This window comes from Nerophis ophidion, linkage group LG19, assembly GCF_033978795.1.
Source record: "Nerophis ophidion isolate RoL-2023_Sa linkage group LG19, RoL_Noph_v1.0, whole genome shotgun sequence".
Lineage (NCBI taxonomy): Eukaryota > Metazoa > Chordata > Actinopteri > Syngnathiformes > Syngnathidae > Nerophis > Nerophis ophidion.
Genome location: NC_084629.1, coordinates 37,502,316 through 37,517,216, shown reverse-complemented (window position 1 = coordinate 37,517,216; position 14,901 = coordinate 37,502,316). Strand labels below are relative to the sequence as shown.

At 36.1% G+C, this 14,901-nt stretch overlaps 1 protein-coding gene across 2 annotated transcripts in view; it reads right to left on the bottom strand.

The window, feature by feature from the left end:
- tank (TRAF family member-associated NFKB activator) overlaps positions 1-14,901 on the bottom strand; it is a 106,337-nt gene that overhangs the window by 81,406 nt on the left and 10,030 nt on the right. For both annotated transcript variants that reach the window (XM_061879933.1, XM_061879930.1), the window contains exons 2-4: positions 6,271-6,412; positions 2,898-3,006; positions 2,732-2,808 (exon numbers count right to left, since the gene is read on the bottom strand). In XM_061879933.1, the coding sequence (XP_061735917.1) occupies positions 2,732-2,808; positions 2,898-3,006; positions 6,271-6,369 (285 nt within the window). In that variant the 5' untranslated portion in view covers positions 6,370-6,412. The remainder of the gene's footprint in view (positions 1-2,731; positions 2,809-2,897; positions 3,007-6,270; positions 6,413-14,901) is intronic.

Below are 14,901 nucleotides of genomic sequence, written 5' to 3'. Positions count from 1 at the left end.
TTTTGAACTTCCACAATTCTCACAATTTTCAACCTATTCAAACCATTCCAACGTCAACGCAGTTGACTCATCCAACTAATAATTTCCAAAGTCCCAAACCAAATTCCTGGAAATTCAAACTCTTCAACATTCAAAGCATTTTTGCATTCATACATTGAGTCAGCATTTCACTTCAATTGGAGCGTTCACACACAATTCCTTCAGGGCAGCGCCTGAGAGCTTCGGCCGGCTACCATGGCCCCCCAATCCCCTCCCCTCTGTTGCTCGATATCTCGAGATGTATGTTGTATATGTGCTTTGCTATGGAGGTGTTTTTCCCACTCCAGACCCCCTTAGGAGTCCAGTCTAGATTGTTCTTCCCCATCTTTTACGGGGCACCTTGTGGCGACCCATCAGCGTTCCTTTTCTGTAACCCTGGACACTGTTTGTTTGTCTCATCTTCAACAAGTTTGTGCTGAAAACAAAGTTTCATTAAACTTGTGCAATGAGAATATAGATCTGTCCTGTCCTATCCTATTTAAGCTTTAAAAATCTTTTGCAGAACGGACCCCGACATTAACGGAAGAATCAATAATGTCCTAGAAAATGATGTCCGTCTGTAAAATAAATACATTGTGAGTTGTTCCAGTGTAGATGTAGGGTTTTAGTCAAGTCTTCCAAGTTATCCTCTGGCGCCCTCTTGTGACGTCGAGAGTGAAGTTCATGGGAGCGTTGCATGATCCTGTGCCGCTTACTGCACTGTTTTTCAACCACTGTGCCGCGGTACACTAGTGTGAATAATGCTGTATAATAGACTGCATTTTTGTTATTCACATGTGAATAAGGCTGTATAATAGACTGTATTTATGTAATTCACATGTGAATAATGCTACATAATTGACCGTAGTTTTATTATTCCCATGTGCTATATAATAGATTGTATTTATGTTATTCACACGTGAATAGTGCTGTATAATAGATTGTATTTATATTATTCACATGTGAATACTGCTGTATAATAGACTGTATTTATGTTATTTTCATGTGAATAACGCTGTATAATAGACTGTATTTATAGTATTCACATTTAAATAATGCTGTATAATAGACTGTATTTATGTTATTCACATGTGAATAATGCTGTGTATTAGATTGTATTTATGTTATCCACATGTGAATAATGCTGTACAATACAATATTTATTTTATTCACGTGAATAATGCTGTATAATAGACTGTATTTATGTTATTTTCATGTGAATAACACTGTATAGTAGACTGTATTTATAGTATTCACATGTAAATAATGCTGTATAATAGACTGTATTTATATTATTCACATGTAAATAATGCTGCATAATTGACCGTGGTTCTATTATTCCCATGTGCTATATAATAGATTGTATTTATACTATTCACATGTGAATACTGCTGTATAATAGACTGTATTTGTATTATTCACATGTGAATAGTCCTGTATAATGGACTGTATTTATGTTATTCACATGTGAATAATGCTGTATAATAGACTGTATTTATATTATTTTCATGTGAATAACGCTGTATAATAGACTGTATTTATGTTATTCACATATGAATAATGTTGTATAATAGACCGTATTTACATTATTTTCATGTGAATAACGCTGTATAATAGACTGTATTTATGTTATCCACATGTGAATAATGCCATATAATAGAATATTTATGTTATTCACATGTGAATAATGCTGTATAATAGACTGTATTTACGTTATTTTCATGTGAATAACGCTGTATAATAGACTGTATTTATAGTATTCACATGTGAATAACGTTGTATAATAGACTTTATTTATGTTATTTTAATGTGAATAACGCTGTATAATAGACTGTATTTATAGTATTCACATGTAAATAATGCTGTATAATAGACTGTATTTATATTATTCACATGTGAATAATGCTGTGTATTAGATTGTATTTATGTTATCCACATGTGAATAATGCCGTATAAGAGAATATTTATTTTATTCACGTGAATAATGCTGTATAATAGACTGTATTTGTTATTTTCATGTGAATAACGCTGTATAACAGACTGTATTTATAGTATTCACATGTAAATAATGCTGTATAATAGACTGTATTTATATTATTCACATGTGAATAATGCTGTGTATTAGATTGTATTTATGTTATCCACATGTGAATAATGCCGTATAATAGAATATTTATTTTATTCATGTGAATAATGCTGTATAATAGACTGTATATATATTATTCACATGTGAATCATGCTGCATAATTGACCGTATTTTTATCATTCCCATGAGCTGTATAAAAATTCCAACACCAGTTATTTCAACTCATTCAGAATATTCGAGTGTTTTAAGATTTTCCAAAAAAATCCCACATTTCCCGAAATGTCAATCAAATTAATATTGAAATGAGTGAGACATGTTTCAAAGTTCCACAACTTCCATATTTTTCAACCGATTCAAACCATTCCGCCTTCAACATATTCCACTCATCCTGGATATTCAAACTATCATTTTTCCAATTTCCCATCAATTCCAGTAATTCAGAGGAGAGGAAGAAGAAGGAGAAGAAGAAGAAGAAGAAGAAGAAGAAGATGGAGAAGGAGAAGAAGAAGATGGAGAAGGAGAAGAAAAAGAAGGAGAAGAAGTAGAAGAAAAATAAGTAAGAGAAGAACAAAAAGAAGAAAAAGAAGAAGACAATGAAGAAGGGAGGAGGAGGAGAAGAAGACATACCAGATGTTGTGTTTCCACATGTGAGCAGGTCCCATCAGGCGGGTGGTTGCAGGCCTCACTGTCACTGCTCCCCTCCACTTGGAAGCAAAAAGAGGATCAATGAGTGACAAACAGGAAGAAAGAGGTACTTCCTGTCATGTGTTGCCATGGCGACCAGCGGACTGACCTGCAGGTGTCCTGCTGGCAGACAACTGAGCCTTCAGCTGGCAGATCAGCAGCTGCTGCTCCTCCATCTGCTTCAGCAGTTTTTCAGTGTGTCGCTGGTAATAGTCCGTCTGCAAAAACAAGGTCAGGTTTTAGTAGTCCAGGCAGGAACATCCCCAACCCAGTCTGAGCTGGACCTTGGCAATGGCCACTTCATTAGGCACACTTGGACTCAAGCGGGTTCTTCAAACATTTGTGAGAGAAGAAAGGATTGGACATCACAATGTGATCATGGACATGGTTTTTGCAAGTGAAGAACTTCTGCAAGAAGAAGAAGAAGAAGAAAAAGAAGAAAAACAAGAAGATCAAGAACAAGAAGACAAACAAGAAAAGCGAGAAGAGCAAGAAGAAAAAGAAGAAGAAAAAGAACAAGAACAACAAGAAGAAGAACAAGAAGAGCAAGAACAAGAAGAACAAGAACTAGAACAGGTTCAAGAAGAAGAAGAACAAGAAAATCAAGAACAAGAAGAAGAAGAACAAGAACAAGAACCAAGAAGAGTAAAACAAGAATAACAAGAACAAGAACCAAGAAGAATAAAAACAAGAAAAAGAAAAAGAAGACGAAGAAGAAGAAAAAGAAGAAGAACAAGAACAAGACCAAGAAAAAAGAAGAAGAACAAGATCAAGAAGAAGAAGAAGAAGAAGAAGAAAAGGAACAAGAACAAGTTTAAGAAGAAGAAAAAGAAGAAGGAAAAGAAGAAAAAGAACAACAACAAGAAGAACAAGAAGAAGACCAAGAAAAAAGAAGAAGAACAAGATCAAGAAGAAGAAGAAGAAGAAAAGGAACAAGAACAAGTTTAAGAAGAAGAAAAAGAAGAAGGAAAAGAAGAAGAAGAACAACAAGAAGAAGAACAAGAAGAACAAGAAAAGGAACAAGAACACGTTAAAGAAGAAGAAAAAGAAGAAGGAAAAGAAGAAGAACAACATAAATGTATAAATAAATATCTAAATATAAAAAAAAGTAAATAAAATGTATCAATAAAAGTATACGATACCGATACTTTTATTTATTTATCTGCTATGCACTTGAAGTGTACTGTTTACATAAACTGATGAGCAAATAAAATTACAATTGAATTAAAATATATATATATATATGTATATATATTTTTTTAAATAATAAATTAAAATAAATAAATAAATATAAAAATATTTCAAATAAATTATAAACAAAATGTATCAATAAAAGTATACGATGCCGATACTTTTATTTATTTATCTGCTATGCACTTCAAGTGTACTATTTACATAAACTGATGACCAAATAAAATTAAAATTAAATTAAATAAAAAAGAACAAAAAATTTAATTGTTTTAAATTAATCTAAATTTATCAATAAAAGTATACGATACCGATACTTTTATTTATTTATCTGCTATGCACTTGAAGTGTACTGTTTACATGAACTGATGACCAAATTAAATTAAAATTAAATTACAATACAAAATAAATACATTTACATATTCTTTTAAATTACCGGTACATTAAATAAAATTTATCAACAAAAGTACACGATACCGATATTATTATTTATTTATCTGCTATGCACTTGAAGTGTACTGTTTACATGAACTGATGAGCAAATATAATTAAAATACAATTAAATAAATAAATAAAATATATAAAATAGTTTTTTAAATAATAAAAACAAAAAATTTATTTATATATATATATATATATATATATATATATATATATATATAAATATCTCACAAAAAAATTTGAAAATGTATCAATAAAAGTATACAATAGACTGCGGATGTTGTGGATAGGTGGAAGGAATACTTCGAAGACCTCCTCAATCCCACCAACACGTCTTCCTATGAGGAAGCAGTGCCTGGGGAATCTGTGGTGGACTCTCCTATTTCTGGGGCTGAGGTCGCTGAGGTAGTTAAAAAGCTCCTCGGTGGCAAGGCCCCAGGGGTGGACGAGATCCGCCCGGAGTTCCTTAAGGCTCTGGATGCTGTGGGGCTGTCTTGGTTGACAAGACTTTGCAGCATCGCGTGGACATCGGGGGCGGTACCTCTGGATTGGCAGACCGGGGTGGTGGTTCCTCTCTTTAAGAAGGGGGACCGGAGGGTGGGTTCCAACTATCGTGGGATCACACTCCTCAGCCTTCCCGGTAAGGTTTATTCAGGTGTACTGGAGAGGAGGCTACGTCGGATAGTCGAACCTCGGATTCAGGAGGAACAGTGTGGTTTTCGTCCTGGTCGTGGAACTGTGGACCAGCTCTATACTCTCGGCAGGGTTCTTGAGGGTGCATGGGAGTTTGCCCAACCAGTCTACATGTGCTTTGTGGACTTGGAGAAGGCATTCGACCGTGTCCCTCGGGAAGTCCTGTGGGGAATGCTCAGAGAGTATGGGGTATCGGACTGTCTTATTGTGGCGGTCCGCTCCCTGTACGATCAGTGCCAGAGCTTGGTCCGCATTGCCGGCAGTAAGTCGGACACATTTCATGGAAACTTACTGTTTCCATGAACTGATGCCCAAATAAAATTAAGATTAAATTAAATAAAAAAATAAATACATATAAAATATTTGTTTTTAAATTAAATTAAATTAAATTGATCAATAAAAGTATACGATACCGATACTTTTATTTATTTATCTGCTATGCACTTGAAGTGTACTGTTTACATGAACTGATGAGCAAATTTAATTAAAATAAAATTAAATAAATAAATAAAATATATAAAAATAGTTTTTTAAATAGTAAAAACAAAAAATTTATATATATATATATATATATGTATACATATATATGTATAAATATCACACGAAAAAATTATAAAATGTATCAATAAAAGTATACAATACACATATTTTTATTTATTTATCTGCTATGCACTTGAATGTACTTACTGTTTCCATGAACTGATGCCCAAATAAAATTGAAATTAAATTAAATAAAAAAATAAATACATATAAAATATTTGTTTTTAAATTAAATTAAATTAAATTGATCAATAAAAGTATACGATACCGATACTTTTATTTATTTATCTGTTATGCACTTGAAGTGTACTGTTCACATGAACTGATGATCAAATAAAATTAAAAATAAATTAAATTGAAAAATATAAAAATAGTTTAAAAAAAAATGTAATTAAACTTAAAAAAATAAAAATACAAATAAATTGAAAAAAAAAAAACTAACAAAAAAATTTAATAAAAATACCAAAGCTGAAATGTGGACTTTGTTTTTATGGCCAAAAGTGTGAAGAACATAAAAGTTCCTTCTAGTTCTGATGCTTTGGACGGCCTCGAGCGAGCTCGTGCAAGTGTACCTAATGTTGCGGCTGACCATTCAACCGCACAACGCGTTGCAAACTCACAATTTGCTGCAGCTCCTTTTTGGCGTTGTCTTTCTCGATGGAGACCTGGCGATAAGCTTCGAAAGCTTTGTTGAGCTGGTCTCCGATGTTCCTCTCCATGCCGGGGGCTCCACAATCATCCCCCACACAGCAGACATGGGCCCTGCAAACACGTTCAAACACTAATCCATGGAGACAAAACTAAAATAATGCGGTTTGCAACAATCCCGTCTTTCTCCATCACAAGCTCATGTTTAGGAGTTCCCCACTTCACACCATTGCAGCTCATTCTTCAGAATATAGTCCCTAAAACATGGCAAACACTAGGAATGGCAACAACCACATCTATGGGGAATTATAAACGACGGCGACAGCAACTCTAAACATGCATCTTCCAATAAAACAACTGCAGCAAAGCATGCTGGGAAATAGGGCTGTGCGATAGATCGATATACTCGATCGATAGCCGTGGTGCTAGCGGTGCGGTGCGAGTGGTAATATGAGAGCGAGAAGGTGCGAATCTGGTAACAAACGGAGGAAGAATTAATTCTGGCGGTGGTTTGGCTTCAAGCGGGAAGATGTTGAACAGTTATGCGGCAAAAGCGTCGCGACACAAAGTAGCACAACTGCTAATTTGTAGCATTGTTTGAAAAGTCACCCACTAGAGCCAGATGTGGCTCTTTTGATGGCTCTCGGATAAATCTGAGCTGACATTGCTCAGCACGATAAATAATGAACAATTCCACTTGTAACCAAAAATAACGTCCATCCATCATCTTCCGCTTATCCGAGGTCGGGTCGCGGGGGCAACAGCCTAAGCAGGGAAACCCAGACTTCCCTCTCCCCAGCCACTTCGTCTAGCTCTTCCCAGGGGATCCCGAGGCGTTCCCAGGCCAGCCGGGAGACATAGTCTTCCCAACGTGTCCTGGGTCTTCCCCGTGGCCTGGGGACGTGCCCTAAACACCTCCCTAGGGAGGCGTTCGGGTGGCATCCTGACCAGATGCCCGAACCACCTCATCTGGCTCCTCTCGATGTGAAGGAGCAGCGGATTTACTTTGAGTTCCTCCCGGATGACAGAGCTTCTCACCCTATCTCTAAGGGAGAGACCCAAACTCATTTTGGCCGCTTGTACCCGTGATCTTATCCTTTCGGTCATGACCCAAAGCTCATGACCATAGGTGAGGATGGGAACGTAGATCGACCGGTAAATTGAGAGCTTTGCCTTCCGGCTCAGCTCCTTCTTCACCACAACGGATCGGTACAACGTCCGCATTACTGAAGACGCCGCACCGATCCGCCTGTCGATCTCACGATCCGCTCTTCCCTCACTCGTGAACAAGACTTCTAAGTACTTGAACTCCTCCACTTGGGGCAGGGTCTCCTCCCCAACCCGGAGATGGCATTCCACCCTTTTCCGGGCGAGAACCATGGACTCGGACTTGGAGGTGCTGATTCTCATTCCGGTCGCTTCACACTCGGCTGCGAACCGATCCAGCGAGAGCTGAAGATCCCGGTCAGATGAAGCCATCAGGACCACATCATCTGCAAAAAGCAGAGACCTAATCCTGCGGTCACCAAACCAGAACCCCTCAACGCCTTGACTGCGCCTAGAAATTCTGTCCATAAAAGTTATGAACAGAATCGGTGACAAAGGACAGCCTTGGCGGAGTCCAACCCTCACTGGAAATGTGTTCGACTTACTGCCGGCAATGCGGACCAAGCTCTGGCACTGATCGTACAGGGAACGGACCACCACAATAAGACAGTCCGATACCCCATACTCCCTGAGCACTCCCCACAGGACTTCCCGAGGGACACGGTCGAATGCCTTCTCCAAGTCCACAAAGCACATGTAGACTGGTTGGGCAAACTCCCATGCCGAGAGTATAGAGCTGGTCCACAGTTCCACGACAAGGACGAAAACCACACTGTTCCTCCTGAACCCGAGGTTCGACTATCCGGCGTAGCCTCCTCTCCAGTACACCTGAATAAACCTTCAAATGTTCAAAATATAAAACATTCTCATGCATTTTTATGTTCAAGAAGTTGCGTTAATGGTAAGAAGTCATTTATTTATTATTGGTTAGTGTGGGGGTTCTTCGGACCACCAGGCACCGACATGAGAGCCTTTTCCAGGGTTACAATATATATATTTTTTTTTCAATAAGTCTCTTAGTTGCTTTCCAGCATTTTGTCTTTTTCTCTTTCGTTCTCGCTCTCTCCTGGCTGCTGCTTGTAAACAGAGTGACAAGTGATTAGAAAACAAGGCCCAGCTGGGCCATCTACACACCTGTCGCTGATTTCGAGGTCAGCCCGCTTCGCCGCAGGCCCAGAGGCCACGCCCCCTCCACCGTTAGCTTCAGAATAACAATGTTATTACAAAGAATAAGAGACCTATTATACTCGAGAAATGTTGGTCTTACCTTAAAATGCACGCGTTGAGTTGTGTTCAGTGTTGAAAAAAATGTTATACGGCTCTTACGGAAATGCATTTGAAAAATATTCGGCTTCTTGGCTCTCTCTGCCAAAAAATGTTCCCGACCCCTGCACTAGAGAATAAGGAGTGGTTGAAACTCCGCATGTCAACATCTCCGTTCGGTGCCAAACCAACAAAATGCTGAAGCAAACATTTCTAGATCAACACCGTTGGAAAAAAATAGTCTCCAAAAGAAGGACATAACGCCCGCAGGAACCTAACACAGAGCGAAGGACGTACACTATTTGATTTCCTGTTATGCGGCTCATTTTTATTTGACAGTTATTGAAATATCTTGTGTGACATCATGCACAAAAGTGCACTTTTTTGTTTTTAACTGTTGTAGTGGCGTTCTGTACAAAAAGTGCACTTTAATTGAGTGTTGTTTTGACATGTCATCTTAGTGACATCATGCACAAAAGTGCACTTTATTTGTTTTTAACTGTTGTAGTGGCGTTCTGTACAAAAAGTGCACTTTAATTGAGTGTTGTTTTGACATGTCATCTTAGTGACATCATGCACAAAAGTGCACTTCATTTGTTTTTAACTGTTGTAGTGGTGTTCTGTACAAAAGGTGCACTTTATTTGTTTTTAACTGTTGTAGTGGCGTTCTGTACAAAAGGTGCACTTTATTTGTTTTTAACTGTTGTAGTGGCGTTCTGTAAAAAAAGTGCACTTTAATTGAGTGTTGTTTTGACATGTCATCTTAGTGACATCATGCACAAAAGTGCACTTTATTTGTTTTTAACTGTTGTGGCGGCGTTCTGTACAAAAAGTGCACTTTAATTAAGTGTTATTTTGACATGTCATCTTAGTGACATCATGCACAAAAGTGCACTTTATTAGTTTTTAACTGTTGTAGTGGTGTTCTGTACAAAAAGTGCACTTTATTAGTTTTTAACTGTTGTAGTGGCGTTCTGTACAAAAAGTGCAATTTAATTGAGTGTTGTTTTGACATGCCATCTTAGTGACATCATGCACAAAAGTGCACTTTATTTGTTTTTATCTGTTGTAGTGGCGTTCTGTACAAAAAGTGCACTTTATTTGTTTTTAACTGTTGTAGTGGTGTTCTGTACAAAAAGTGCACTTTAATTGAGTGTTGTTTTGACTTGTCATCTTAGTGACATCATGCACAAAAGTGCACTTTATTTGTTTTTTTCTGTTGTAGTGCCGTTCTGTACAAAAAGTGCACTTTATTTGTTTTTAACTGTTGTAGGGGCGTTCTGTACAAAAAGTGCACTTTAATTGAGTGTTGTTTTGACATGTCATCTTAGTGACATCATGCACAAAAGTGCACTTTATTTGTTTTTAACTGTTGTAGTGGCATTCTGTACGAAAAGTGCACTTTATTTGTTTTTAACTGTTGTAGTGGCGTTCTGTACAAAAAGTGCACTTAAACTGAGTGTTGTTTTGACATGTCATCTTAGTGACATCATGCACAAAAGTGCACTTTATTTGTTTTTAACTGTTGTAGTGGTGTTCTGTACAAAAAGTGCACTTTATTTGTTTTTAACTGTTGTAGTGGTGTTCTGTACAAAAGGTGCACTTTATTTGTTTTTAACTGTTGTAGTGGCGTTCTGTACAAAAAGTGCACTTTAATTGAGTGTTGTTTTGACATGTCATCTTAGTGACATCATGCACAAAAGTGCACTTTATTTGTTTTTAACTGTTGTAGTGGCGTTCTGTACAAAAAGTACACTTTATTTGTTTTTAACTGTTGTAGTGGCGTTCTGTACAAAAAGTGCACTTTAATTGAGTGTTGTTTTGACATGTCATCTTAGTGACATCATGCACAAAAGTGCACTTTATTTGTTTTTAACTGTTGTAGTGGCGTTCTGTACAAAAAGTGCACTTTAATTGAGTGTTGTTTTGACATGTCATCTTAGTGACATCATGCACAAAAGTGCACTTTATTTGTTTTTAACTGTTGTAGTGGCGTTCTGTACAAAAAGTGCACTTTAATTGAGTGTTGTTTTGAAATGTCATATTAGTGACATCATGCACAAAAGTGCACTTTATTTGTTTTTAACTGTTGTAGTAGCGATCTGTACAAAAAGTGCACTTTATTCGTTTTTAACTGTTGTAGTGGCATTCTGTACAAAAAATGCACTTTAATTGAGTGTTGTTTTGACATGTCATCTTAGTGACATCATGCACAAAAGTGCACTTTATTTGTTTTTAACTGTTGTAGTGGCGTTCTGTACAAAAAGTGCACTTTAATTGAGTGTTGTTTTGAAATGTCATATTAGTGACATCATGCACAAAAGTGCACTTTATTTGTTTTTAACTGTTGTAGTAGCGTTCTGTACAAAAAGTGCACTTTATTTGTTTTTAACTGTTGTAGTGGCGTTCTGTACAAAAAGTGCACTTTAATTGAGTGTTGTTTTGACATGTCATCTTAGTGACATCATGCACTAAAGTGCCCTTTATTTGTTTTTAACTGTTGTAGTGGCGTTCTGTACAAAAAGTGCACTTTAATTGAGTGTTGTTTTGACATGTCATCTTAGTGACATCATGCACAAAAGTGCACTTTATTTGTTTTTAACTGTGGTAGTGGCGTTCTGTAAAAAAAAGTGCACTTTATTTGTTTTTAACTGTTGTAGTGGCATTCTGTACAAAAAATGCACTTTAATTGCGTGTTGTTTTGACATGTCATCTTAGTGACATCATGCACAAAAGTGCACTTTATTTGTTTTTAACTGTTGTAGTGGCGTTCTGTACAAAAAGTGCACTTTAATTGTTTTACACTATTGTAGTGGCGTTCTGTACAAAAAGTGCACTTAAACTGAGTGTTGTTTTGACATGTCATCTTAGTGACATCATGCACAAAAGTGCACTTTATTTGTTTTTAACTGTTGTAGTGGCGTTCTGTACAAAAAGTGCACTTTAATTGAGTGTTGTTTGGACATGTCATCTTAGTGACATCATGCACAAAAGTGCACTTTATTTGTTTTTAACTGTTGTAGTGGCGTTCTGTACAAAAAGTGCACTTTAATTGAGTGTTGTTTTGACATGTCATCTTAGTGACATCATGCACAAAAGTGCACTTTATTTGTTTTTAACTGTGTAGTGGCGTTCTGTACAAAAAGTGCACGTTGTTTGTTTTTAACTGTTGTAGTGGCGTTCTGTACAAAAAGTGCACTTTAATTGAGTGTTGTTTTGACATGTCATCTTAGTGACATCATGCACAAAAGTGCACTTTATTTGTTTTTAACTGTTGTAGTGGCGTTCTGTAAAAAAAGTGCACTTTATTTGTTTTTAACTGTTGTAGTGGCATTCTGTACAAAAAATGCACTTTAATTGAGTGTTGTTTTTACATGTCATCTTAGTGACATCATGCACAAAAGTGCACTTTATTTGTTTTTAACTGTTGTAGTGGCGTTCTGTACAAAAAGTGCACTTTAATTGAGTGTTGTTTTGACATGTCATCTTAGTGACATCATGCACAAAAGTGCACTTTATTTGTTTTTAACTGTTGTAGTAGCGTTCTGTACAAAAAGTGCACTTTATTTGTTTTTAACTGTTGTACTGGTGTTCTGTACAAAAAGTGCACTTTAATTGAGTGTTGTTTTGACATGTCATCTTAGTGACATAATGCACAAAAGTGCACTTTATTTGTTTTTAACTGTTGTAGTGGCGTTCTGTACAAAAAGTGCACTTTATTTGTTTTTAACTGTTGTACTGGCGTTCTGTACAAAAAGTGCACTTTAATTGAGTGTTGTTTTGACATGTCATCTTAGTGACATCATGCACAAAAGTGCACTTTATTTGTTTTTGACTGTTGTAGTGGTGTTCTGTACAAAAAGTGCACTTTATTTGTTTTTAACTGTTGTAGTGGCGTTCTGTACAAAAAGTGCACTTTATTTGTTTTTAACTGTTGTAGTGGCGTTCTGTACAAAAAGTGCACTTTATTGAGTGTTGTTTTGACATTTCATCTTAGTGACATCATGCACAAAAGTGCACTTTATTTGTTTATAACTGTTGTAGTGGCGTTCTGTACAAAAAGTGCACTTTAATTGAGTGTTGTTTTGACATGTCATCTTAGTGACATCATGCACAAAAGTGCACTTTATTTGTTTTTAACTGTTGTAGTGGCGTTCTGTACAAAAAGTGCACTTTATTTGTTTTTAACTGTTGTAGTGGCGTTCTGTACAAAAAGTGCACTTTATTTGTTTTTAACTGTTGTAGTGGCGTTCTGTACAAAAAGTGCACTTAAACTGAGTGTTGTTTTGACATGTCATTTTAGTGACATCATGCACAAAAGTGCACTTTATTTGTTTATAACTGTTGTAGTGGCGTTCTGTACAAAAAGTGCACTTTAATTGAGTGTTGTTTTGACATGTCATCTTAGTGACATCATGCACAAAAGTGCACTTTATTTGTTTTTAACTGTTGTAGTGGCGTTCTGTACAAAAAGTGCACTTTAATTGAGTGTTGTTTTGACATGTCATCTTAGTGACATCATGCACAAAAGTGCACTTTATTTGTTTTTAACTGTTGTAGTGGCGTTCTGTACAAAAAGTGCACTTTAATTGAGTGTTGTTTTGAAATGTCATATTAGTGACATCATGCACAAAAGTGCACTTTATTTGTTTTTAACTGTTGTAGTAGCGATCTGTACAAAAAGTGCACTTTATTCGTTTTTAACTGTTGTAGTGGCGTTCTGTACAAAAAGTGCACTTTAATTGAGTGTTGTTTTGACATGTCATCTTAGTGACATCATGCACAAAAGTGCACTTTATTTGTTTTTAACTGTTGTAGTGGCGTTCTGTAAAAAAAAGTGCACTTTATTTGTTTTTAACTGTTGTAGTGGCATTCTGTACAAAAAATGCACTTTAATTGAGTGTTGTTTTGACATGTCATCTTAGTGACATCATGCACAAAAGTGCACTTTATTTGTTTTTAACTGTTGTAGTGGCGTTCTGTACAAAAAGTGCACTTTAATTGAGTGTTGTTTTGAAATGTCATATTAGTGACATCATGCACAAAAGTGCACTTTATTTGTTTTTAACTGTTGTAGTAGCGTTCTGTACAAAAAGTGCACTTTATTTGTTTTTAACTGTTGTAGTGGCGTTCTGTACAAAAAGTGCACTTTAATTGAGTGTTGTTTTGACATGTCATCTTAGTGACATCATGCACAAAAGTGCACTTTATTTGTTTTTAACTGTTGTAGTGGCGTTCTGTACAAAAAGTGCACTTTAATTGAGTGTTGTTTTGACATGTCATCTTAGTGACATCATGCACAAAAGTGCACTTTATTTGTTTTTAACTGTTGTAGTGGCGTTCTGTAAAAAAAAAGTGCACTTTATTTGTTTTTAACTGTTGTAGTGGCATTCTGTACAAAAAATGCACTTTAATTGCGTGTTGTTTTGACATGTCATCTTAGTGACATCATGCACAAAAGTGCACTTTATTTGTTTTTAACTGTTGTAGTGGCGTTCTGTACAAAAAGTGCACTTTATTTGTTTTTAACTGTTGTAGTGGCGTTCTGTACAAAAAGTGCACTTTAATTGTTTTACACTATTGTAGTGGCGTTCTGTACAAAAAGTGCACTTAAACTGAGTGTTGTTTTGACATGTCATCTTAGTGACATCATGCACTAAAGTGCACTTTATTTGTTTTTAACTGTTGTAGTGGCGTTCTGTACAAAAAGTGCACTTTAATTGAGTGTTGTTTTGACATGTCATCTTAGTGACATCATGCACAAAAGTGCACTTTATTTGTTTTTAACTGTGTAGTGGCGTTCTGTACAAAAAGTGCACGTTGTTTGTTTTTAACTGTTGTAGTGGCGTTCTGTACAAAAAGTGCACTTTAATTGAGTGTTGTTTTGACATGTCATCTTAGTGACATCATGCACAAAAGTGCACTTTATTTGTTTTTAACTGTTGTAGTGGCGTTCTGTAAAAAAAGTGCACTTTATTTGTTTTTAACTGTTGTAGTGGCGTTCTGTACAAAAAGTGCACTTTAATTGAGTGTTGTTTTGACATGTCATCTTAGTGACATCATGCACAAAAGTGCACTTTATTTGTTTTTAACTGTTGTAGTGGCGTTCTGTACAAAAAGTGCACTTTAATTGAGTGTTGTTTTGACATGTCATCTTAGTGACATCATGCACAAAAGTGCACTTTATTAGTTTTTAACTGTTGTAGTGGCGTTCTTTACAAAAAGTGCACTTT